This window comes from Mus pahari, chromosome 23 (assembly GCF_900095145.1).
Source record: "Mus pahari chromosome 23, PAHARI_EIJ_v1.1, whole genome shotgun sequence".
In the NCBI taxonomy this organism is placed as follows: domain Eukaryota; kingdom Metazoa; phylum Chordata; class Mammalia; order Rodentia; family Muridae; genus Mus; species Mus pahari.
Window position 1 is genome coordinate 37,928,833 of NC_034612.1, and position 26,312 is coordinate 37,955,144.

The following is a 26,312-nucleotide window of genomic DNA, read 5'->3' on the forward strand; positions in this document are numbered from 1 at the left end:
GTGTGATGTGTGTGCTTGCAGGTTTTTGTGTGGAGGTCAGAGAACAACTTTCTAGAATGGTTTCACCCTTTCCATCCTATTGCAACAGGGTCTCTGTATTTTCACTGTGTGCTGGACCCAGGATAATTGGAAACTCGCATCCATTCTGTCTCCAACTCCTATCTTTCAATAGAATCCTAGGACGATAGACACACCTGGCTTTTCGAGGGTTCCAGGAACCAAGCTCAGAGCCTCAAAGGGTCATACAGTGTCTTAACCCACTGAGCCGTCTTGCCACCCCTCCGACAGCGCTATTTCTCATTTCTGTTTGCAGCTTTCTGCGAATGTGACTTTGGGACCACAGACGTTTCGTGTTGTTCCTTAAAATATCAAACACAAACATTGTAAAAAAAGATGAAAACAACGCTTTGGGCAGTTTAGGGTCCCAAGCGCTGTCCTCATTCTCCCACACCTCCTGCCTTGCTGTGAGTGCTGACCCATCTCTGCACAAACATGTTATCTATATGGTGGCAAGCTGGAATAATCTATACCCCTGAGTCAGCATCTCCTTGTGTTTTCCCAGAAACAGACGTGTCACGATGCTTTTCGGGAAGCATAGACACTCTTAGAATTCCAGGCTAGTGATACAGTGAAGAGGAGGCTGTCATCCGAGTATATTTATTGAGTGATTTCCTCCAAGGAATTCTGGACACACAGTACAAAGCTCACATTATCCCGCTCTGGGTCAACGGAGCTGGGGTACTCACATCAATTCCCACAGTCTGAGGGCTGGAGGAGAGGGGGAAGGAAGTGTGAGTGGCCTCACTTAGGGTGGTTGGCTGGAACTTGTTTGGGGCACATCTAATGCCTTAAGTGGCATGGGCGGACCCAGAGTCTATGCTGTCCTTCTGTGTTCAAGCAACACTAATTATAACCCAGACACTTCCTGGTTGCCACAGAGTCTTTACACGTCAGGGATTAATTTCTGCATAATATTTCATAATAGAATCAGAACTTACTTAGTCCTTTCATATCGGATAGATGGTTAGGTTGCTACAAAATGGAGGGGCACCCTGCCAATAGGTCCCTCAATTATTCAAATCCTAAATCTAAAAATCTAAAATCATAGAGTATCCCGATATCGGGGGGATGGGATGCTGTGTACTTAATGAAACGTTTCCCTTTTTTTGTTGTTTTGTTTTGTGTAACAAGCCAAGCAGAAACTTGTATGAGAATCAGGAACCCCGAGAGTGTGCAATGCACTCTGTTATTTAGGGTGACGGCTTAATTACAAGTATGGGATCATGCAACAGTCGTGCCTTGTTCTATGGGATTTATTAGGTCTCTAAATTCTGCCTACCAAAATTGCACATGAGGGCCATGATACAGCCATGTGGACGGCTTCAGATGGAAAATAAAGATGAACTGAGAACCCAGGAACACCCTTTGAGTTGATGTAAAACAGAGAACCCCCTTCTGGAATGAGCACCCAAACCCATCTGATCCCACAACTCATTCATTCAGTTTGGGCAGGTACCCTGGACCTTCATTTGTTAAACAGAACTATCCCTTAAGCAGAAAGAAAAAGAACCTTCTTGTTTGACCGGCGTCTCCCTCCAATAAGTCCCTGCCCTCCACTCTGTCCTGCCTAGAAGACCCCCCTTCTAGGGAGCAATGGTTGGGCACAGGCTGACTCCAGTGAGCTCACATCGATCTCCCTAGGCCCTTTGAGTGTATGTGTGTGTGTGTGTGTGTGTGTGTGTGTGTGTGTTAGCATATATGTATGCTGATATGCATGTATATGGGTGCTCATAGGTGTTCATATATGAGGAAGCCACAGGCTGACATGAAGTATCTTGCTTGGTCACTTTCTGTCTTAGATTTTTGGTTTGATTTGGTTTTATTTTGAGACAGGGTTTCTCTGTGTAGTCCTGACTGTCCTGGAACTTGCTCTGTAGACCAGGCTTGGCCTTGAACTTACACAGATCCATCTCTGTCTCTGCCTCCTGAGTGCTGGGACTAAAGCCATGTGCCACCACTGCCCGGCTTCCATCCTAGTTTTTGAGACCAGGTCTCTCACTGAACCTGGAGCTTACTGAGGGCGCTAGGCTGGCTGGCCTCACCCACAGATCCACAGATCTCCATCTCTGCTTCCCCTGTGCTGGGACTATAGATGCACACTGCCATATGTGGGTCTCTTATTTACATAGGTTCTGAGAGACCACCCAAGTCCTCATGCCTGTATGGTAAGCACATTACTAACTGAGCCATCTTCCGGCCTTCCCTGAAGCCCGTTAGTGTGAGCTCACTCTCCTGTGCTTTCTTACCAACTGTGACAAATGTGCCACCTTGATGTAAGATGCTCAAAACAGGGACCCCACCCTAGGCATGGCAGCAGGCACCTGTAGTCTCAATACTTGAAGGTGGAGTGGGGGTGGGGGCTGGGAAGGTTGTGAGTTTGAGGCCAGCCTGGGCTACAAAGTGAAAACTTGTCTCAAAAAAAAAAAAAGTTTTGTTTGGTTACACTTTATACCCAAAACTGCTCAAAAAACTGGGGGAGGGGCTGTTCACGGTAAAAATCATTGTCCAAATGAAAAGACAAGCATTTACAGATCTTGTGCTGAATTCCTGGAACTCCACCCCAGGGTCTTTGTTGGTGTAAGGAATGCTGGAGTGAGCTTTTCTGGAAAGACGTCTGTGTCTCTGTTCCGAATGTCCCAGAATCCCACCTCCAGACATGTTCTGGGGACTTTCAGCCCTGCCTCCAGACATGTTCTGGGGACTTTTGCTTTTGGAGAGCAGTCAGGACACATGATCTCTAACTCCAAGATTACATAATTCCAGTTTATGCGAAGGCTCAGCCTTGAATTAGCTCCCCTCTTCTGCTTTCCACCGACTGTTCGCTGGCCCAGAGCCAGAACAACAATATGCCCAGACTTGTAACTCTCTAAATCTTTTTTTTTTTTCTTTTTCTTTTCTTTTCTTTTCTTATTCCCATAACCTTCTCCAACAATTTCATTTAGCTGACCAATTGTCAATTTGGGGTCCTGGGAAAGAATAAGGAATGAACTCCCTTTGTTCCATCCAGCAAATCCAAACTCCATTCCTTTCTGATGGCCAATCATGAGCACCCGAGCTAAGCTCCACCACAGGGGCTCCGTTTTATATCTTGGGGTAATCCACTGGACTAACTGTTCCCTTAGAGCAAAGCCTTAGACACTTTATCTCTGTATTCCCTTTGGGCAATATTTCCTTCCAGGAATTTGAGACTAGGACTGGATCTGTAAGTGAACTCTTGGAAGTTCTAAATGGTTTATACACTATTGAACTCCTCACATGTATACAGCTTTGGTTTGTATCAGCGAACAGCACTGGCCATTCGCATTGTGACATCACGGGCATTGAGTTGCTAAAAATCCTTTGCAACGGTTCCATTCATTTCTTTCAATGCAGTAGAATTCTCAGGTTTTTTTTTTGGGGGGGGGGGCTGTTTTCATTTGTAAGTGGAAAGCGGGTCCTAGGGTCATAGGGAAGGAACAGACGTCGAGAGCTGAATTTCCAGTCTGTCCCTCCCTCCTATCAGTGCGCACTTGATTTTTTGAGCAATTGGTTTATTGGACATTCATAAAAGAGCGCCAGCCCAGAGCCGTGTCTTTTATCGCCACCTACCGTCGTTTTTGAGAACTGCATGAACATTCCCTCTAATCCCAAACACCCTAGAGAAAGGGACTCCAATCTATTCTAGAAACTAGAGGCACTGTACTGGGATAGGAAGAAAGAAGACCATGGAAACGACGTTCTCAGATTCTGGGTAGTAAGCCTGGAAAAGGAGTCACTAGTGGAAACCCGTCTATCTCTAATTTTATTTTTTAGATTTTTAAATGTTACTTTATGAGTATGAGTGTTTGCCCACAGGCATGTATGTGCATGGTATGTTAGTCCGATGCCCGTAGAGGCCACAAGAGGGCATTGTGCCCCCTGGAACGGGAGTTACAAAGAGTTGTCAGCTTGCACCGTGAGTGAGTGCTGGGAACCTAACCCAGGTCCTCTGCCACAGCAGCAAGTGCTCTTAACCTCTGAGGCTCTCTCTCCAGGTTCCAGTCTTTTATTTTATTTTATTTTTTCAAAATGGAAGTCTTAGTTGGAAAAGATTTCAACCAAAGCTCAAGCAGCCTGAACGATGTTTTTCAAAGCGATCTTCTAGATTGTTCTCAAACGGAATTAAGAGCAGTCCTTTGACAGCAGATCTGTGCAGAGGTGTGTTGGTTCTATCGCAGATCTCCCAGAATGCTCTCTGTTTGAAAGCAGCCGTTACAAGGTTAGCTTCGGTGTATCTTGGAAAACATCGGCAGTCGAAAAACAGATAAAACATGCTTCCCTGGGATTCTCCTCTTTGGTGGTGACAACCCCCCCCCCCGCCATACTTTTCTAGTTCCCGGATAGGTTGGGTAGGTTAGAGTTGGGGGGCTTCCGGAAGCTTCTCAGAACAAGAATGACGAGGCTGTTGTCCAGAGGGGTCCCCTGAGAATCGTGTTTGGGAACAGGCCGACCCCATGAGGTATATTATCTTTGCCACATTTTGCTGCTTTGTGGGAAATTTATTTTTTAATCTTTAACAAAGCCAACCATGTTTATCTGGAGCGCTGAAAAACTTGAATAGTTTAGAACAGAACTTTTAAAAAATAATTAAACCGACAATGAATACTGAAACATGAAAGTCAGACCGACTGTTACCTTAACAAGAAAGGGCTTCCCAGAGATCAAACGGAACGCTGTTTGTTTTATTTGCTAACGGCAAATAACAAGTACTTTCACTTTAAGGGATTCCGAGGGTTATTGAAGGAGTCTAGAAGTTTCTATTGACCTACTCCCACCAAGGCAAAGGTTTCCCACACCGTGGATTCCCAGAGCTGGGAAACGTGCTATCCTGAACGCTTGGAAAGTAGCACATGATTGGTGCCTTTAGCATGAGCACATCTTATCCAAAATGACGGGGAGGGGGACTCCCCTCAGATGATTTTTTTTTTCCCTGTACAGTGCTTATTCAGCTCAGCTCTGAGAAGTCTGCAGCTGGGTGGATGCTGCGTTTCTCAAAGACTGAACTGCTTCCCTCGGTGCACCCACTCACCATGAACTGGCTTTTATACGGTCTTTAATGAGCCCTGTTGAGAAGCAGAGGCAGGCAGATCTTGGGGAATTCAAGGCCAACCTGTTCTACATAGAGAGTTCCAGGCCAGCCAGGGTTGCATAGTGAGACCCCGTCTCAAAAACAGTGTCAGAGGGCAGGAGACCCCCGCTTTATAAAGGGAAGATTCAGGAAAAACAAACAAACCCTTTAAGGATCAAATCCTTTAAGAGGATGAATTGTATCAGATCAACTAGTAGAGTGTTTTCCTCTGGAGACAAACTTGGCTTTGGATCAGCAAAGAGAATATTTTCAAGTTGTTCTTTTATTTTTAAACTGTATCCCACATTCCATACATAGGCTTTAATTTGCTTTCCAGAGCACTTCAGTCAATCCTCAGCACAAATAGTGTTCTCATCTAGCCGGAGTCTATGACTTTCCATTCAATGTTGATTTCTTTGGAACTCTGGCTCAAGGCCGGGCGGATTCTAAATGAGGGAGACTGACCCACAAGACACTTGGTGGTATCTCTGTGGGAAGGTTCTTTGTGACCGGTCACATCCTGATCTGCCAGTTTATGAGCGAGGAGGCAGCTGCTGCTCCATCCTCACAACTGCAGCCCAGAAATAGAACTTGAGGTTCTTTTAATATGCACGTTATCTAGATAAAGCTATATCTGGGATGCCCCTGACAGATTCTCTGACTCTCTTCCTTGTTTCTACAAACTAAATATAGAACCGTGAGCGACTCTTTTTTTTTTTTTTTTTTCTCTTCTTCGTCTTCTCGTGTGCATCTAAGCATACAAGGAAATCAGGCTGCTTCTAAAAGAAAAATAAGCCCTGTTTCTTCCTGGGGACTCTTTTGAGGTCAGCAGTTCTAAGTACAGGGATCTGAGAAAGGACAGACTCTCTGATTTTCTCACCCTGCCCTGTGAGTGATGTTCTTCCATGGTCAGGGCTGGGGAGGAAAGCATTTGTTGTAGTCATACTGAATAATCCTCCTGTGTAAAATCACCTCAGGTCCATGTTGACCCCCCACTTTAACTCCAGAGACCGTGGAAGGAGGAAAACGTGCAGCCACCCTCCTCATGGTGGCGATGACTGCTGGGTGCTTGCTGAGAGGTCTGTCTTGCGTATTTTAAATGCAGGTGACATTCTGATGGCTGGGCTACATTAACCGAGTACTGGGAGGTGTGCAGAAGTACACAGAGCTTTGTATTTTGAGGAATCTATTCAACTGTGGGGCCGTTTCTAAGCTACCACATCTTCATTATAGGACCTGGTTACCACACAGATTTCAGGATGTTGTCTTTCCACGAAGAATTGGATTTAGGATTTCTTATAGTGACCAAGAGGGAAACATAGCAGAGATGAATGAGATTAACACATCTTTAAAGATGATCTGGGGGGAGGGGGGTGGGGGGGAGGAGCCAAAGCCAGGGAGCATTTTATCACTGAGCAACAACAGCCCAGGCTATTTGGTGTGTGTGTGTGCACTCAAGTGCACATATGGCATGTGCCTATGCCGTGTGCTGCATATGGTGAGTTGTATGTTTGTGTGAATGTATGATGTGTTTTAGGTATATGTCTGTGGTTCTGCAGTGTGTGTGTGGGTGCGTATAGTATATGTATGAGGGAGTATGATGTGTGCACATGGTGTATGTGTTTGTGTGTATGTATGTCTGTGTGTATATGGTATGTATGTATGCCTATCCATGTACAGTGTATGTGTGTGGGTGTGTATGCTGTGGGGGCAGGGAGTCTGCATGTCTTCATGTTCATGTGAATACAGACATGTGCACATGTAGAGGTCAGAGGACAAGGTCAGGTGTTCATTCTCTACTTCCACTTTTGGCTCTGTATATACCAAGCTTACTGGACCAGGAGCTTCCAGAAATCCTGCCTCACCTCCCATCTCAATAGGAGTGTTGGGATTATAGATCTATGCATCTGCATCTGGGCTTTGTGTGGGTCTGGGACGCTGGGCTCAGATTTTTGTGTTTGCATGGCAGCTTTCTTTCTCTATGTTCTCCATGCATGTATGCTTGCATGCCAGAAGGGGGCACCAGATTTTCATTATAGATGGTTATGAGTCACTATGTGGTTGCTGGGAATTGAACCCAGGACCTCTGGAAGAGCAGTCAGTACACTTAACCTCTGAATCATCTCTCCAGCCCCCTTTTTTTGTAAATGTTTGAATGTAGTGTGTGTGTGTGTGTGTGCGTGCGCACGCACGCGCGCGCACACATGCATGCCTGTGCACATGGAGGCTAGAGATTGACATCCACTGTCTTTACCTGCACTCCATTTGATCTTTTGGGAAAGGGCCTCTAATAGAACTTGGCACTCGCTGATTGGCCAGCCAGCTTCAGGGAGTTTCCTGTTTCTCCAACACTCCTGCCCAAATGTCCCCAACACCCCTTGATTACGGATGCCCTTGGCCACCTAGCTTTTCAGATGGATGCTGGGGATGTGAATTCTTTGGTCTTCTTGCAGCCTGTCAGGCATTTTACTCACGGAGCGACCTCCCTCCCGGCCCTGCTTGCCTGTTTTGAGATAGCGTCTCATCCTGTAGTCCAGGCAGGCTTTGAACTCATGGCTTCAGCACTCTCTCCAGAAAGTGCTGGGATTTTGAGAGTGAGCCACTAGAACCCAGATCACTCCACAGGTACTCTGGTCTGTGTGTCAGCAGCAGGGGACACAGTTGTGCTCAGACACAATTTAAGCAGGTACCTTACAAGGGGTCTATCTTTTCACAGACAGCAGAGAGGTTCCAGGTCACCAGTGGTGACTCTGCCTCAGGACTCACCTGCACATTTCTCCTTTTCAAAAGATATGCTGGGGTGGGGTTGGGGGGGACAGTTGAGTTGGCCGGGAAATAGAATAGTGGGGAATGTCCCCCCTCCCTCCCTCCCTCCCTCCCTTGCCCTTTCCTGTGGCCTGTGTTCTGCTCTACCCCCACCCCCAGTTCCTTCCTTTCTCTCCTCTTCCACCCTCTCCCGCCCTCTAGCCGGTTTGCCAAACTCATCATCCATGATAGTTGAGTACAAAGGAAACGGCTTGGAGTTCCCAGCTACTACTGCATCAGTCAGACTGTGTCAATAGCTTACAAAACTCCAGCCAGGTCCAACAAGGCTGTGTGGGTGTGTAGCAGAAGGAGCGTTCCCCAGCGTTTCAGGAGGTATTTGCTAGATAATGTCTACTGTTTTTGTTTGACATACATCATTAATGGGTTGAACACGGTCTTGTTTTTATTTGTAACCGGGAACTAAGACCCAGAATAAGCCCTTTCTCCCCCGAGTTGCTTTCATCAGAGTATTTTAACCATAGCAACAAGAAAAAAAGAAAAATACAAAGATACTTGGTTACCTGAGGGCTGTGTTGCCCCCCCCCCAAAAAAAAACCTGGAACCCTACAAAGATAAGAACCACACTGACAAGCACTGCACCCCTGGAAGCTAACCCGTTATACACTTTAATCGACATCAGTGGCTAAAAGAGTTCCAATGAGGAAGACACGGGTGGGGGGCAGTTTTCCAGGCCAGCTTCCCGAGACTCCAGGAACAGATAACTTCAGTCCTAGAGTCTTTCAGCGTGTGGGAAAAGAGACACACACCTGCTGCTGACCAGCTGTGGACCCTTTCCGTGTTACCCAGACAGGAGAGCCATCGACTCCAATCTTGACTACAGATTCAAAGTCTTAAATATGGTAGCGCCTCTCTGTCTCTCTCTCTCTCTATTGCACAAGATAATGATCAACAAGGTTTACTTCATGACTGAAAGATTACTGCAGTATTAGAAAACATGAGTGCCGGGGCGTGGTGGCGCACGCCTTTAATCTCAGCACTCGGGAGGCAGAGGCAGGCGGATTTCTGAGTTCGAGGCCAGCCTGGTCTACAGAGTGAGTTCCAGGACAGCCAGGGCTACACAGAGAAACCCTGTCTCGAAACAAAACAAACAAGACTTTGCAGGTATCCTGCATGGCTGGATAAGACTGCTCTTAGAAGCCATGGGTCATTTAAAAAAAAATTCCAGTGCTGGGTGTGGGGTATCTTTTTATGCACTGTCTAAAAAGGTTGCAGGTGTTCTCCTCCGAACAAGTTCATGTCCCTGTCATTCCTCTTGGTTGTCCACCAGAAGTAGACATTAAGAGCTTATTGATGAAAGCACCACACACTTCGATCTCCAGATCTAAGAGAAATCAAGCTGGAGGCTTCCTCCCTGTGCGCTAGCTTTTATAGTACTAGAGCACTATACAACTATATAACTGTTTGAGATAGAAATTACTGTCGCCTCGTTTTAGAGGTGAGAAAACAAAGACATGTTAAGTAAATATGTCCAAGGACCCAGCCTGAGTTCAGAGTCGTTCCAAATACTACACTGTATTGCTTTAGGTGTTAAAGTGGTCCTGTGTTTGGCCACCATGACTTATGCCATCATTACTTAAGGCAAAGACTTTAAGAATCACTGGTCCAATAGTCAAAGGATAAGAGCTGGCTCGTTTGGTAGTAAGGTATGTGTCTTAGGGTTTCATTGCAGTGAAGAGACACCAAGACCAAGGCAACTCTTAAAGGACAACATTTAATTGGGCCTGGCTTACAAGTTCAGAGGTTCAGTCCAATATCATCCAAGGCAGGAACATGGCAGCGTCCAGACAGGCATGGTGCAGGAGGAACTGAGAGTTCTACATCTTCATCTGAAGGCTGCTAGCAGAAGACTGGCTTTCAGGGAGCTAGGGTGAGGGTCTTAAGCCCATGCCCACAGTGACACACCCACTCCAACAAGGCCACACCTCTTAGCAGTGCCACTCCCTGGGCCAAGCATATACAAGTCACCACAGTATGTAAAGGAGAATTATTAGACCTGCCCATGCAAACAATGAACTGGGGAGGGGGGTATGTCGAGCCCAAATCAGAAAATGCTGGGAACTGAACATAGATCTCTGTTCATTTCTCTAGCCCTTATAACTGCAGCTTAAAAAAAATAAAATAAAATCATCTTAGGGCATCATGGCCCAAGCCTGTAACATTAGATTCTGGAGACAGAAACAGGAGGATTAAGCTCACTCATGCTCAGACACAGAGTGAGAGGGTGGGCAGTGTGAGCTACTGAATCACTTAATGTTTGTCGACTACATGGGCTGAGTGATACAGAGCCGGTCCTGAACACTTGCTGAGAATTTCTTTTAGTACTGGGCAATGAAACTATAAAGAGGAATTTCCTTATGTATGAGCTGCTGGAATTTTCCTGGAGGAGCAGATATATAAATAGATATCTTAAACGCACTTAACAAAGAAAGGGTTCATGGGATCAGACCAAAGCCGTGTTGGAATGGCGATGGCCTTTTTAAAATCGGTTTTATGTGTCTGTGTACCCGAGTACAGTTCAAGGCCAGAAGAGGGGGGTAGGATCACCTGAAGCTGAGTTACAGATGGCTGTGAGCCACGTGACATGAGTGATGGGAAACGAACTGGGTCCTCTGAGAGGAGACATAGTCTGGGCCTATCAGTGACGTCATTTACATAGTTTTAACTAAAAATGATGTACCCTGAATGTGGGAGTCACCATCCCATAGGCTGGGGTCCCAGGCTGAATGATAAGGTAAAAGCAAGAGGAAGACACTCATTTCTCTCTGCTTCTGACCGCAGAACCCAGGTGACCAGCTGCCTCATTCTCCGGCCAGCAAGGCTAGACCCGCTTTAGCTAGCCGGCAGCCTTGTCTTCTCCTCCATGCTATGCCATACTCTCAAAATGTGAGCAACGCGGGGCTGGAGAGATGGCTCTGCGGTTAAGAGCATCTGTTGCTCTTACAGAGGCCTTGCATCCCTTTCCCAGCACCCACAGGGTGGCTCCCAACCATCTACCTATAACTCCAGTCCTATGAGATGCTGAGACTCTGTTGGCAAACACCGCTAACGTTGCAAAGAGTGTGAGGGCACCAGGCACACACCCGACGCACACGAAGTCAATCAAAACGTTTTAGAGGAATCCTCAAAAATTAATTTTAAAAAGCTTAATGAAAAGCCGGGCGTGGTGGCACATGCCTTTAATCCCAGCACTCGGGAGGCAGAGGCAGGTGGATTTCTGAGTTCGAGGCCAGCCTGGTCTACAGAGTGAGTTCCAGGACAGCCAGGGCTACACAGAGAAACCCTGTCTTGAAAAACCAAAAAACAAACAAACAAAAAAAGCTTAATGAAAAGACTTAGGGAGATGACTCATGTCCAACATGCAGAGCCACATTATATGTAATTCTAAGAGCCTGACATACGTTAGCTCTGATGACACCGACTTAAAATTGTCACACCCCCATGTCATGTCACAGAAAAAGATTTAGTCCCAGGGAACCTCCCAAGTCTTTGCTGTCTCCCAGTCTGGCCACACTGACCAAATCGCCGTCTTCTGCCTCCCGCTTTTAACTTTTTATTATGAACGAACCAGTGGCCAGACCTGACTTGGGACACAGGTGGTGATCCCCCCCCCAAGTAAGAAAACATCCACACCCCACAACCCCTGGAGCCCACCTCTGCCTGTGGCCCAGTGCCTAAGCTACCTTGGTCCTTTCCTTGGGTTCTACACATACCCAGCCTCGGACCTTCGACTTAGAAAATGGGAAAGGCCAGTTGTCGACTTTTGACTCAGCAGAACTTTATGTAAATCACCACCACGCGTCCTTGGATGGCCCGTGGGAAGTCTGTGCATCTGCACACGCCCATCTCACACCGTCCCGCGAGGCCAGGGCCGGCGCACACCCGAGCTGCTGCGCCCTTGGCCCTCGCTCCCCCGGGGAGAACAAGCGTGGGAGCCCCGGCCCAACGCGACTCCCTGCTCCTCCCACGCCCTCTTTCCTTCCTGGCCGGACGGACGCACTTCCGGCGGATGGAGGCTGGGAGGGGGAGGGGAAGAGGTGTCTCGGCCCCGGAAACGGAAGTGAGCGGTTTGGCCGGCCGACGGGAGCAGGTTCGGAGCATCGCACAGAGCTGTTTCCAAGATGGTGAGTGAGCGCCGAGGGCCGCCGTCGCGGCGGGTACCCGTGGTGCGGGCGCGATCGCGGCTGCGCGGGCCCGGCGGGTGTCTGACGTGGGCGGGACCCGGGCTGCAAGCTCTCGGGTGGTCCTGGTTCCGATCGGACGGCGCGCGTCGGTTCCCCGGGGCCTCCCAGGCCACAGTGCCCCTTCCCAGCAGTAGAGACTCCATGCACAGGGCATCTCGGAAAGCCAAGCCTTGTGTGCCCTCTCCCTCAGGGTGACTGCACCCCTACACCCGCCAAGGCGCACGCCCGCCCGTTGCATTCGTACAGCTCAGCCTCGGCTTACAAACGTCTCTCTGTGTGCCATGTGTCCCTCCCGTTTTGTTCGTGTAGTTAGTGCTTGAACTCCCTCTCCAACACCCCCCCCCCTCTGGCCTCTCCTCCCCTTCTGGCCTCTCCTCCTTCCCCACTTTCTGTTTCTCTTTGAGCAGACTCCTGAGTCACTATGGCACAGACCCGATACAAGCACTCCTCCGCATGCCATCTGCCCTCGTCCAGAAAGCTTGGATTGGCAGAGACCGCTAACCAGTGTAAAGGAATGTGAGAAACGCTGAAATATGAATGCTTTTATCTGACACTGAACTAGAACCTTTCGGAGTCCTCATATTTTACAAAAGGACACCGGAAAGGCAGTAACAGCAATACTAGAGTTCAGAATATTCCCTTTGTGCATAGCAAAAGTTCTCCTTTGGTACTTTTCAGTAAATCGGGCCGCAGGAGAACGCTGTACTGTAGCGGTGTCACTCAGCCTTGGGACAGCTATAATCAGACAGGGCTAGTCCCGGAGGACTGTGCTTGACTGGCAGTCACGGAGTAGGTGACTGTCCATGACAGAGATTACCTGTTGTCTTCCTGACCCCCGTGGCTTCCTCTGTGACGAGTGGGAACAGTACCAGGCCCTTGAATTATAGACTTGGAGCCCGGAACTCTTATTTCTCAGATGTTAATGAGGCATAGAAGGAGATCACTAGCGATTTTGGCGGTGAGGTGGTGTGTTTTGGGGAAACCCTGTGCAGAATTGGGAAATTGGTGAGGCACAAGCAAGACCCAGTCGGGGCTGGTGACATTCCCCCCCATGCGAGCGGCCAGGTCAAATACACAGGTGAAGTAAGTCTATCAAATAGCTGCTTTCTCAGAATAGTTTGGTCTAGACTAGTATTAGAGACCAGGTCAATCAGTATCTAAGCAGTTTGTGCTGTCAGATACCCAGTGACAGTGTCAGTTCCAGAGGAGCTGTTTTTAACCTTTTGTGCTATTTCAACTAGCTGCATTTATTTTTAATCATAGAATCCCCCTTTCTGTCAGATCCTATGACCTCATATCTAGGCATCATGCCGTAATTCCACCTCTGGTATTGTCTTTGACCTGCCTGTTCCCTGGGGTTCTGTCCTCAGCCTTTTCGCTGGGTTAAAACACTACAACCAGTGGGAAGGCTCTTTCCATGGAAGCCGATCTGGCTGATCATACCAAGGTTAGGGTAAAACTCAAGACATATGACTGTCCACCTTTGAATTCTACCCCTTCAGTAATGTCAATCATCTCCAACTAGCCGTAGTTTGTCTATTCATTCCTTTTTTTTTTTTTTTCTTTTTCTTCATAAGGTGCCTCCCTGCTGGCACATTCAGAGGTCAGAGCAGGAGTCTTTCTATCCCCGGATGTGGTACTCACCCTATCCCGTGCGCTGGCTACCACAGTACTGAAGGCTCTCTCTGTAGATCCTGGGTTCCTTAAGGGCACGGCTCTTAGCGCCTCTGTCCTCTAACCAGTGCGTTGACTTTGTGTTGTAGAACTCCAGAGGCCTTGGGTCGGAGCTGAAGGACAGTATTCCAGTGGCGGAGCTCTCTGCCAGCGGGCCTTTCGAGAGCCACGATCTCCTCTGCAAAGGGTATGTCGGGGAGATGCAGCTGTGCCTCGCTCGTTCTCAGGAAGCGCTTCTTGTGGATTCTCTTCAAGGTGCTCTCCTTGGAAGGCTATAAATGTGTATTTGATTTTTGTCTGTAGCGAGGTGTATGCTCGGGGAGTGGAGAGGAAGAGGGCTTCATGTTCCTTGTAGCAAGAGAAATCTTGTAGGAGAATAACAGCGTGCAGGCTTGCAGGAAGGGGGCCCTCCTAGTGCATGGAGCCATTGGTAGGATTCTGTGGGCGTCGTATAATGGGAAGCAAGCGCTCTACCACTGAGCGCTATAGCCCTAGCCCTTGGTTTAGTAGGATTCTTACTGCTCCTAACTCAGTGGTTGACCTCTCGATGCTATTGACTGCAGGAGACACTAGAATATAGCAGTTATATAGCAGTGATTAACAAAGGACTGGGCAAGCGTGACTTGAGTTTGGATCCCCAACACCATTTAAGGGCAGGTCAGCCTAGCCAGTTGATGGTCACTGTGTCAGTGAGAGCCTGCCTCAGAACATAAGGTGGAGAACAGCAGGGGAAGCTCCTAATGTCAGTTCTGGCCTTCATGAAACACACACACACACACACACCTCCTTAAGAAAGGATGGTGGCTGGGTGGCGGGGGTGCGTGCCTTTAATCCCAGCACTTGGGAGGCAGAATTGTCCTGTGAGTTCCAGGACAGCCAGGGCGCCTGTCTTGAAAAGTCTTCCCCACCCCACCCCAAGGGGGGGGGAGAGGGGGGGAGGGGAAGGAAAGAGGAGAGAGAAAGACAGAAAAGAAAGAAAGGAAGGAAGGAAGGAAGGAAGAAAGGAAGGATAGATGGTGTGTATACACCAAGGAAACAAGGCCTTCCTTCCGGACACTGCAGTACTGAAGCAAATGTGAACTCCCCGAGCCAGGAAGTGGACAGAAGCCCCCATCCATAACCTGGAAGCTACCCCCAAGTGGTCACCTCTTGCAAACGAGAAATTGCTTTTCCTCAGTGGTGTCCATGTGGGCACACAGTCTACATGTAAGGGCAGGCCAACCAAACAAAAGAATGGTAACCTCATTCTTTTTTAACTTAGAGAGCTTTTGGTTATATGTTGTGGTTTCTGGCTTTGCGGTTTTTATGAGATTACTGTGTGTGCAGAGGTTTGAGAAAACTCTATTTTCAATAAAAATCAGAAAGGGAGGGAGAGAGGCAGAGACAGAGGCAAAAAGGATGACGTGCTGTGGCTGCCTGGTTTTGGGTCCCAGCTCTGTCATCCCCTGGATGATGTCTTGTGACAGGTAAGTGCTTAGTGTTCCCATCTGTGACTAGGGCGAATAGTACATGTGTTACACAGTAGGAGTAAGGGAGTCAACACCGGAAAACACGCAAGTGGTGCCCGGCTCTCTCCAGCACTAAGTGGTGCCCTCTTCTGGCCTCTGGGAACCAGGGCAAACACACACAGACAGTTTTTAAAGAAAATTAATAGGCTAGCCACCAGCTAGTCCTGGTGAGCCCCGCCAACACCCCAACCCCTCCAGGAAATGTCACTTCTTTTCTTCCCAGTTGCACAGGAAGACTGCACAGGAAGGCGGTTTTCATGTTCTCCCTCTCTGATGGTGGTACTCAGTGGATGGCACTGGCAGGGCTTCTGGGCTTTGCGGCCCTCAGACCCTGCTTTAGACAGTACTTAGCAGGACAGTGACCGTGGCCAGGACCTAACCGTGGGTCCCTTAAGCATGTGGTTTGACATATCTTTATAAAGGTACAGTACTGAAGGAAGAGTCTTAGGCAGTCTGTCTTAGAGCAGCATCCCGTCAAAGCGGCAGTAATACTAAACACATGCACCGCCAGGGACGCTCAGTGGTTAGAGCTCAGTGGTTAGAGTGGTAAGAGGATTTATTTCCCAGCACCCACACAGCAGCTCACAACTGTCTGTAACTCCAGTCTTGGGAATCTGCTGCCCTCTCCTGTTCTCCAAGGGCATCAGACACACAGGTGGTACTAAGACAGACATATAGGCAAAACATCCATGCACATAATGAATTTTTAAAAAAATTAATTTACATGAGAACCCATGAAAGACATCAAAATAAAAAGTGAAACTCAGTGGAAACAGTTAAATGGTAAAAATATGCCACAGCTTTTCAGTGGCATGGCTATCAGGGCTTTATTATAGGTCGAGGACGTGAGCTAGCATCCACGTTTGCAAAGCCTCTGTCTTAGTTAGGGTTCTACTGCTGTTAACAGACCCCATGACCAAGGCAACTCTTACAAAGACAACATTTAATTGGGGCTGGCTTACAGGTTCAGAGGTTCAGTCCATTATCATCAAGGCAGGAGCAGGGCAGCATCCAGGCAGGCACGGTGCAGGAGGAGCTGAGAGTTCTCCATCTGCATCTGAAGGCTGCTAGCAGAATACTGACTTCCAGGCAGCTAGGAGTAGGGTCTTAAAGGCCATGCCCACAGTGACACACCTACTCCAGCAAGGCCACACCTCCAAATAGTGCCACTCCCTGGGTCATGCATATACAAACCATCACATTCCACTCCCTGGCCCTCTTAGGTTTGTTCAAACACATGAATCTGTGGGGGCCATACCTAAACATATCATAATACAAAATACATTTAGTCCAACTTCCAGAGTGCTCATAATCTATAGCAGTCTCAACAATGTTAAAAGTCCAAAGTTCAAAGAGTCTTTTTTTTTTTTAAAGATTTATTTATTTATTATATGTAAGTACACTGTAGCTGTCTTCAGACACTCCAGAAGAGGGCGTTGGATCTTGTTACGGATGGTTATGAGCCACCATGTGGTTGCTGGGATTTGAACTCCGGACCTTCGGAAGAGCAATCGGGTGCTCTTACCCACTGAGCCATCTCACCAGCCCTCAAAGTGTCTTCTGAGATTCATCCAATCACTTAACTCTAATTCCTCAAAGCAAGCCAGGAAACCAGCTGGGCAAACTCCAAACTCTGCATCTCCATGGCTGATGTCAAAGTGGTCTTCAGATCGCCAACTCCTTTTTCATCTTTGTTGACTGCAACAAACGTCTTTCTCCTGCGCTGGTTCCACTCCTGTTAGCAGCTTTCCTCAGAGATGCCCATGTGTTCTGGCATCTCGAACATCTTGGGGTCTCCAAGGCAACATCCATGTTACAGCTTCTTGTTTCTTTTGTTTGTTTGGTTGGTTTTTGTTTTGTTTTGTTTTGTTTTGTTTTGGTTTTTGAGACAGGGTTTCTCTGTGTAGCCCTGGCTGTCCTGGCACTCACTCTGTAGACCAGGCTGGCCTCGAACTCAGAAATCCGCCTGCCTCTGCCTCCCGAGTGCTGGGATTAAAGGAGTGCGCCACCACACCCGGCGCCACTGTTATTCTTAGTGATTATCCTCCAGTACACTGGGGTCTTCCTCTGTAACTAAGCTTCACCAGTAGCCTCTCATAGGTTCTCTTCATAGTGCCAAGCATCAACTCCTTTGCATGACCCCTTCAGTCTTGGGACATCAACTATAACTGAGACTGCACCTTCACCAATGGCCTTCCATGGTCTTTCACAGTGTCAAGCCTCAGCTGTTCTTCATTACCCCTCATGCCTTCAAAACCAGTACCACCGGGGTGACTCTTACACATTACCAAGTACAGCTGCAGCACAAGGTTCAGCCTTGGCTATCTCTGGACCACAGATTCTTTGTGCTCTCAGAAAACACTTCCCAGATGTCACCTCAGTGATGCTGGTCTCTTCTTAATCACCACTAATTTCTTAGCTCCGGCTAACCGGCATCAGTTGTCCAGGTAGTCCCTTCTATTTTTCACTCTAAAGCTGGAGCCATGTGGCTGATGCTGGCATGTTCTGATGCTTTCTGAGGCTGGGACATGGCCCCACTTACTCATCACCAGCTTTCTGTTTTCTGATTCCTCTGCCTAAGCTTGGCTTTCCTGGAACTTGAACTGTAGATTGACCTTGAACTCAGATCTGTTGGCATGTCTTCTAAGCATTGGGATTAAAATTGTGGTCCACCAAGCCTGGATTTAAGTTTTTCTTCACCTAGAACTTGCTCTGTTCTAGGCTGACCTTGAACTCAGAGATCTGCTATTTGCCTCCTGGGATTAAAGGCTTGTACTGCCATGCCTGGACCTAAATTTAACTGGGAGGAATCTTGCCCAAGACCACTTACTACTCCCTTAATTCAATTTAATATCCTTAAACACGGGATTCAGCTCCATTTCACTTCCTGGTGCCCCTTTGATATTCAAACCATATATTTTATATTTTTCCTTCTCAGCTTGCTATACTTACTTAAAGTGCTCGTCATGAGACTTAACCAGAGAACAAAGTCTATGAAGGGTGTTTCTGAGACTTCCTTTGTCAGTGCAATTAATCTGAGTCTCTTCACCTTAGCCTCAGGCAGACTCTTCAGACACGGGCAAAAAGCAGCCACATTCTTCACCAAAATACCAGAGCAGTCTCTAGGCCACATTTTGAAATTCTCCATTGAAACCTCTTGGGCCACTCCCTGGCCAAGCCTATCCAGTCCATCACAGCCTCCACATCATTGTATAGCCGCAGTGTCTGTAACAGAAGTGGGAGGAGTCTGGCTGCCTCATTCATAGTTGTATGTATTTTCACAAATGTTCTGTCCCTATACTGAGGGGCACCCTCAAGATGCCAACAGTGTTCTCCCCCCCTGAAAACCTACTGCACACTTGGATTTGGGGGGGGGGGTTTGGCCGGGGATGGGAGTGTTGATTTTTCAAGACAGGGTTTCTCTCTGTGTAGCTCTAGCTATTGTAACTTGCTTTGTGGACCAGACTGGCCTTGAACTCAGAGATCCACCAGCCTTTGCCTCTCAGGTGCTGGGATTATAGCCCCCCCCCCACCGGACTATAATTATAATCTTGGGGGAGTCAGTGGAGATCGAGTCCCAGGCCTCATGCTTGCTGAACACATGTCCACCCACTGAACTCCACCCCACGCCCCAGATACTCCACAGTTACACATGCAGTCTTCTATTGAAATATTTTCTTGTTGCTTTTTAATCGGCTGGCATTCCACTGTTCCACTGTTTATATTATCTATGCCGTCACGAGGGTGGCAGCCATCCACGTTCCAGCCCACAGACTGCACAGTACCCAGGATCTGCGTGCTCTGGTCCAAGACCCGTGTTGCATCTGGTGGGCAGTGTTAGCGATCTCATCAAAAGTGATAGTCCCACTGGGTTTGATGTCCTCTGCTTCTTTCTGTTGTTGGTGGCTCCTTCAGGGCCTTGATGGGCAGGGCAGAGGCACAGGGCACCACCTCATTCTGGCCCTGTCTGTTCTGGATGGTCAGGCTCTCTGTGACCCCGAGACCTTTCCAGTCACCGGTAGCCTTGGCAGTGTCATCACCAGCTGGTTTTTGGATATGGACCCAGAGGACCGATCTTGGGGACCGAGGCAGATGTGTCGAGCTTCGCCTCTGGTGCACCTTAAGTACATGACTTTGATCTTGTTGGGGCCGAACTTGGGCAGCATGGTGGAAGCACTTGGTGTCAGATGAACCCAGATTTGGGGTGACCAAAGAAAGCTGCACTATAGCCTCCTCTGAGCAGAAAACCAAAAAGATGGATGTTCACATGTGCAATTTTGAGCTATGATAGAGAAATAATGCATAGGACCCTGTTAAATATTTGTGGTTTTTTTCTCCTAGGTTTTCTTGTGTGAAAAATGAACTTTTGCCCAGTCACCCTCTTGAATTATCAGAAAAAAATGTGAGTATGTGTTGTGTCTTTTTTAAACAAATTAATTTAATTATCTTATGTATATTGGTATTTTGTTTGCATTTACTTCGGCATACCAGTAGAGGGCATCACGGAGTTGTGAGCTGCCATGTGGGTGCGGAGACTTGAACTCAGGACCTTCAGAGCTCTTAACCACTGAGCCATCTCTCCAGCCCTCTCTTTTTATCCTCTGCTAGAAAAATGGGCCCGTCGAGATCAGACAGCCACATTTGAAGACACTTGGGGTGCTGTTACTGCTTATAGGAGGGGAGACAGGAAGATAGATCCCTGGTGCTCACTGGCTGGCCTAGCTGAATCTCTGGGTTCTGGGTTCAGTGAGAGACCCTGTCTCACAAAATAACATGGGACTGTTGAGGAAAAACCTGGCGTTGACTCTGCCCGGTGTCTGTAGGAATACATGTACGTGAACACACATGTAAACCACAAGTACACATGTCACACACACACAGATGCAGAGACATAAATGTTACAAATTCTACCAAGAAATGTTAACTCTTCGCCTCGGGATTGTTGCTGTGGCGCCTTAAGAACAGCGCTGCTCCCTTCGTAACGAGCTTTTAGGTTAGAGCTGCTCTGTCTTCTGCAGTTCCAGCTCAACCAGGACAAGATGAACTTTTCCACGCTGAGGAACATCCAGGGTCTGTTTGCTCCCCTGAAGTTACAGATGGAGTTCAAGGCAGTGCAGCAGGTGAGTCTCTCTCTGTCCCTTGTGCCGATGTTCCCATGGTGGCTGTCAGACCTTACCCTCCGTGTTCCTATCCTGCCTCCCTCTGTAGCACATGACTCTTGCTACTGCCTCACAGAGGAAAAGTTGTTAGTGGAGAATGGCTTCATGTCATAGATGCAGTGTATGAGAACAGCATAGCTGTCTGCCTTTGTAATTCTCTGCCCTCTGTGGGCAGCCGTGCATGCACAGCCGGGTGTGCCTGTTGCTAAGGGGTAGCTGTGTGCAGACGTCCTTCTGCCTGGGAGAACTGTCCCCTGCCTGGGTTCTGGGCCCCATTGCGTCACACTGCTTTAGGGAATAGCTCCCTGCCAGCAGCCCTGTCTGCTGTGACACCTTTTTCTTCTCTCCTTGCTTTGACTCATCAGAAGCAGTCACACATTCAAGTTACATCTTAAAATTGTATCAATCCCTAACTAATTAATAATTAGTTTTGAGATAGGCTCTCTGACCACAGAACTTTAACTGGCCTAGAACTTGCTTTGTAGAACATGCTGGCCTTGAACTCCTAGGGATCTGCCTCGCCCCACGTCTTTCCTCACTTGTCTGTTGGTACAGGTTCAGCTGCTGGAAGCCATTGTTCCCTACGTCTGTGACTTTGCTTCCTCCTCTGAGCCAGTGTCTTCTGGCTCCCGGCCTGTGGGGGGCTTGCTCCTGAGCAGGGCAGACATTTTCTCACCCCAGCTTCTCCGTTTTCTCTGTATTTTTATAGACCTCAAATTGGTGTCCCCTTCCTCTCTGAAACCCATTTGCAGCTCTGTGATTCCTTCTGTCTGTCACCTGAGATGCTAGTGGTGTTGGGGGCCAGCTTTGTTCTCGCTCCTGTTCCCTGCCTGTCCCCAGTAGTTACTCTGTGCTGTTGACTTTCTCTATTTCTCCTGACCTGTTTTTCTGGTTGGAAGGCCCACGGGCATCTTGGATTTCACACGGGCTGTGTAGAATAACTCATTAGTCTTCACCTTGTGGGTGAATAGGCTTCTGTCTAAGGACGTTGGAACATTTGCCTTGTCACCCTCACCCAAGAGATCTGGTCCTTACCAGATCTCCTTGTCACCCAGTCCCCTCTCCCGCAGAGTGACTGTAAGCCCCTCACTGTATCCTGCCTCTCGCTTTGCCCTCTAGATAAAGCCCAGCTGCCTGGTGGATCAACATCTGCCTCCTGCTTTAGACTTTCATGCTTTTGTTTCCTGCTACTCAGGATCCTTTCTCTGGCCTAGCGAGACTGAGTCTTGCAGCCAGTGCTATGAGTGCCATTGATTTTATAGGCGTGAGAGTCTGGAAGCTCCTTTTAGGACTTCTTTGCAAGAATACAGCTCTAAAATGGCTTCACATGAGAAGGGCTGAGTCTGAGTGTTTGAGACTAATCTAAATTTCAGCCTCAAACTAATCTGAAAACTCGAGAGCAGCAGTCTGAAGCATGCTTATTGTTGCTTAAAGTTGATTTAGTCTTATTGTGTGTGTGTGTGGGGGGGGTGCATATATGTCTGTGTGTCTGTGCGCGCGTGTGTAGAATGATCAGAGACCAGATCTCCTAGGACCTGTCTTACAGGCTGTCCTCAGCCTCTGTGTAGGTGCTGGGAATCTAACCTGGTTCCCCTGGAAGAACGGCCAGAGCTCATTGGTTAACTGAGCCATCCCTCAAGTCCTTGCCAGTGTGAAATGGAAGACCAGTCAGGACAGCACAGGTTATTCTGAAGGTTTCTGTGAAATGGTGTTGGACAGAGCGTAGCCTCCCTCATCTCCGTCTTTGCCTTGGTTTGAGCTGCATACTGCTAATAAAGTGGAAGGTCTGAGTTTATAAATAGCATTTTGTTGAAAATCTCTGCTACTGTATATTCCATGTTTTCCTGATCCCCATCCTTGTGTTTTGCGAGCCCCACCTTGGAGGCTTTCCCGGACCCTTTGCTCTCCTCTCCACTTAGAGGTTCCCGTTTCTATTTCTGTTTCTTCCTCTTTCTTCTCTCTTCTCCATGCTTCCTTTTTCGGTTTTGAATGACAGCTGGAGAAATTTTTTTCACATTGTAAAGACTAAATAACGTTGTAGGCTGTTGGCAACTGAGAATAGTTGAGTAATGAGGGAGGTCTCCCTGTAACTGCCTCTGCAGACACTGACCACAGGATTAGTTTCCGTCATGGTGTCACTCACTGCTGACCACCTAGTACTCTTGGTGAAGTATAAAGTGATCTGCGGCTCGAGTGACAGTGGCCACCCTGTCTGTGCACGGGCTTTCAGGTGGGTAACTTGTACAGAGCTGTGTGACTGGGTCGGTGATCATTAGATGGTGAATCCAGATGTTTCTGTCGGCACAGCCTGTGCCCCTTCCCCTGTGTTTCACTTGGTTTCCAGTCCACACCTGTCTACTGCATGACATTGGCTGCAGTGACACTGTGACTTTAAGGGCCTCCTGAGTGAGTTTGGTCTGCATTTCCAGTTAGCACTGCGATTGGAAGGGTTACCTTTTACCTCTGTGCTAAGCACGGCAGAGCAGCAGCAGTGTCCTTGGCTGAGGGGAGTGACTCTCCCTCACCGGATCCTGCTGGAACCTGGTCTCTCTGAGCTGGAGCGAGGTGGGCTCGGGGTGGGATTTTCATCATGCTATCGTTTTCCCAAACAGAAGCAGCCCACAAGACACAGGTGGGCCTGGTGGGTTAGGTGGTGGTAATAATAAGCACTGGCAGATGTGCTGGGTAAAGTTACAGTACCAGTACCAGTGCCAGTGCCAGTGCACTCGGGCTGTCCCTGGACGTCAGTTCTTCTTTCCTGCTGACTGAATTACAGTTTTACTTAGTTTTATACATTCTTCAAATAAAGAGCGAAGTGCATGGAACTGTGGCCTGTGGGCGGCTCCCTGAGCCTTCTGAAGCTCTCTTTTCCCTCTCCCCAGGTTCAGCGGCTCCCGTTTCTCCCGAGCTCAAACCTCTCACTGGATATTTTGAGGGGCAACGATGAGACCATTGGTTTTGAGGATATTCTTAATGGTGAGTAGCACTCAGCACTGTGGAACCCTATACTATACAAGGTGACATCAGCCAGCAGAGTCTGTCCCAGGGACATCACAGGATTCATTCGTAGTCACTCACAGCCCTAACATAAGATTTAATGGTAATTACTTTGTAAGTCCAGCTGGTTCCTTGTTCTGACATCTGGCATTTCAGTCAGTTTAACAGTCATTCATTGATTCTGTGTTGCACTTACTGAGACTGATGTCTGCTCTGTACATCTGGAGATCCATGGTGGTGTGTGCTTGAAGGTCCACTGCGTTTGTGGGACTGGTTTTTAGAAGGAGTTAGATAAGCCTGGCTGCGTGGTAACACACACCTTTAATCCCAGCACTTGGGAGGCAGTGGCAGGCGGATTTCTGAGTTCGAGGCCAGCCTGGTCTACAGAGTGAGTTCCAGGACAGCCAGGGCTACACAGAGAAACCCTGTCTCGAAAAACCAAAAAAAAAAAAAAAAAAAGATCGTCCTTTGAAACTTAAAACATGCCGTCCAGTGATCTATGTGCCGAGGCAGTCAGTGAGGAGGAAGGACGAAGCTGCCGTTCATTACCAGATCCCCCGGGAATGGTTTTGTGGACGAGACGAATGACTTCTGAGTAAGAGCCGTGCACACAGCGTCCTGTGCTTCCAGGCCCAGGGGAGACAGGCAGGTCCAGCCCTGGCCCGAGCACAGCCTCCAGCAGGGCCACCCCAGCCATGCAGGGGAACTGGGAAACCCAGCACAACTCCACTGTGTTTTAGGTTGCTGGTGCTTGGGCATGGACACAGCAGAAGTCCAGTGAGCCACTGTCCCCTGAGGGGACTTCACGAATGCTGGAAACCTGGGATTCCTGAGCTCGCTCAGATTATTATATATACAACTGACTCATATCAAGTCTTCAGTACTTAATATGTTTAAAGAGAGAGAGAAGATTTTGAGCATTAATTCGGTCTCATATTAAGGCACTGGGCAAGACTGTGAATACAGTGAACCTTAGATCCGCCCTCAGATAGAGGAGGTGGACTTTAAACTGGCAGGCGAGGAATGAAAGTCACGTTGGGTTGGGAGGGTCAAGTGCCCTCGGGATATGATACTTAAGCTCAGTTCAAATCAGAAGACTGTCTGAGGCCGGAGAAACCATAGGAGAAACCATAGACTCGGGTCTGATGACTAAGGCTTGGGAGCGGTTGCCTGATGAGCAAGGTAGCGTGCTGCAGGTTTGTGGATGGTGGAAGAGATGGGAGACTCCTGATGGCAGATATATAGACTCTGTATCCAGGGCTCCTCAGCCCTAAATCAGGCATTAAAGCTGCTTATTGTGGCCATCTCTGCCTTCGGGGATTGCTGCAGGCCTTTGAGAGACTGGCCAGCCTTGTCTTCACACACAGGGGAACACGTGAAGCTCCAAGGTGTAGCCAACACAGTTGGGCACAGCAAGCAGGCTTTCAGTCCATGCGTGTGCTGAGCACAGAGGCCATTGTCGGCACTGTTGGTGTAGACTCAGGTGTGCAGTAACATGGCTCAGTGGTGCCTGTTTCAAGACTCACACAGTGTGTGAGGACTTGGCTCCTAGAGTGGTGGGGGCCAGTAAGAAATGGCGTGGAGTAAGGGGAGGTTGAGAGCCAGACAGGCCACATAGAGCAGAACCTGCAGCCCACAGATGACAGACAGGCCACATAGAGCAGAACCTGCAGCCCACAGATGACAGACACTGGATGCTCACTCGGAATGCACCATTGAGTCAGCTTAGGCAGAGCGGATCTGACATAGTTTCATGTCTCAGACGATTATGAAATGAGCTCTCTCTGTTGTGCATCTCTCTGGGATAGAAATTAGCTGCAGAATCCCCCTGTTGAGAGGGCCGATGTCCACTGCCCTGAGACTGCTACAGTGCACATGAGTAGCGCCCCTTGGTTGGGAGCTGTGTGTGCATCGATGGTGTAGCTGGGGACTACCATGGCTACCCAGAGTGCCTCTCTCCCTCTTTGCTGCATTAAATCACTGCAGAGTCCTTCCTTGTCGTCTGCCTTCCTTGTTCCTCACTGAGTGACCTGCACACTCACTGCTCCTCTACACGCTGCCCAGATTTGCAGCGTGGACTCAGGCAGCGTTGGCTAACTCGGCTTCCTCTGCACATTTTCTGGGGGCACCAGCTAAATCACACTGCACTTTTCAGGGCTCTCCCACCTCCTTCCTTATGGTAAGGGAGTGAGTGAGCTGAGGGTTGAGGCAGGGCTTGTCCTGTGTCCTGGGAGTTCACTGCACATCTCCTAACTTGCTGCCTTGCTCTGTGCTTCCTGTTTTGGTAAGGGTGATGACACACTCTTAGAGAGTTGGATCTTTAAGAGCTGGAGTGGAAAGAAAGTTAAGGAATGAGCGTATTCTGTAGTCACAGCACACCACCCAAGCTGGCTCTTAGCTTTCCCAAGCCCGCGTTGCTCGCCTGTTTCCTTGGTCTTTGGTTTGTACAGACTGCACTGGTTTGGCACGTTAGGCTAGGTCAGTGTTGCAAGGGTGAGACTTGGCCTGGAAGCTCCCTTCCATTGCTAGAACTTGACGACGGCTTTCATGTTACCGCAGTCCAGAGCAGTGTTTCCAGTCTAAACTCCAGGTGCTGGGTCCTAAGGTGTTTGTGCTTTGGAATTCTGATTTCTCTCTGTGTATATGTGATGGGACAGAAAATGGGAAAGATAAGATGTTTTTATAACTTAGATTGTCCTCGGTCAGGAGAGACACCATGGGGAGCATCAGAACCTTGGGAAAGGGTTTTCTTCTTTCTTTCTTTCTTTCTTTCTTTCTTTCTTTCTTTCTTTCTTTCTTTCTTTCTTTCTTTCTTTCTTTC

The 26,312-nt window shown here is 48.3% G+C and overlaps 1 protein-coding gene and 1 pseudogene across 1 annotated transcript in view; one reads left to right on the top strand and one right to left on the bottom strand.

Moving 5' to 3' along the window:
* The first annotated feature begins 11,991 nt into the window (after positions 1-11,991).
* Positions 11,992-26,312, top strand: part of Pomp (proteasome maturation protein) — a 16,692-nt gene continuing 2,371 nt past the window's right edge. The window contains exons 1-5 of the mRNA XM_029533526.1: positions 11,992-12,093; positions 13,917-14,014; positions 19,677-19,737; positions 20,354-20,455; positions 23,377-23,470. Coding sequence (XP_029389386.1) covers positions 12,091-12,093; positions 13,917-14,014; positions 19,677-19,737; positions 20,354-20,455; positions 23,377-23,470 — 358 coding nt within the window. The 5' untranslated portion in view covers positions 11,992-12,090. The remainder of the gene's footprint in view (positions 12,094-13,916; positions 14,015-19,676; positions 19,738-20,353; positions 20,456-23,376; positions 23,471-26,312) is intronic.
* LOC110313113 lies at positions 18,879-19,573 on the bottom strand (annotated as a pseudogene).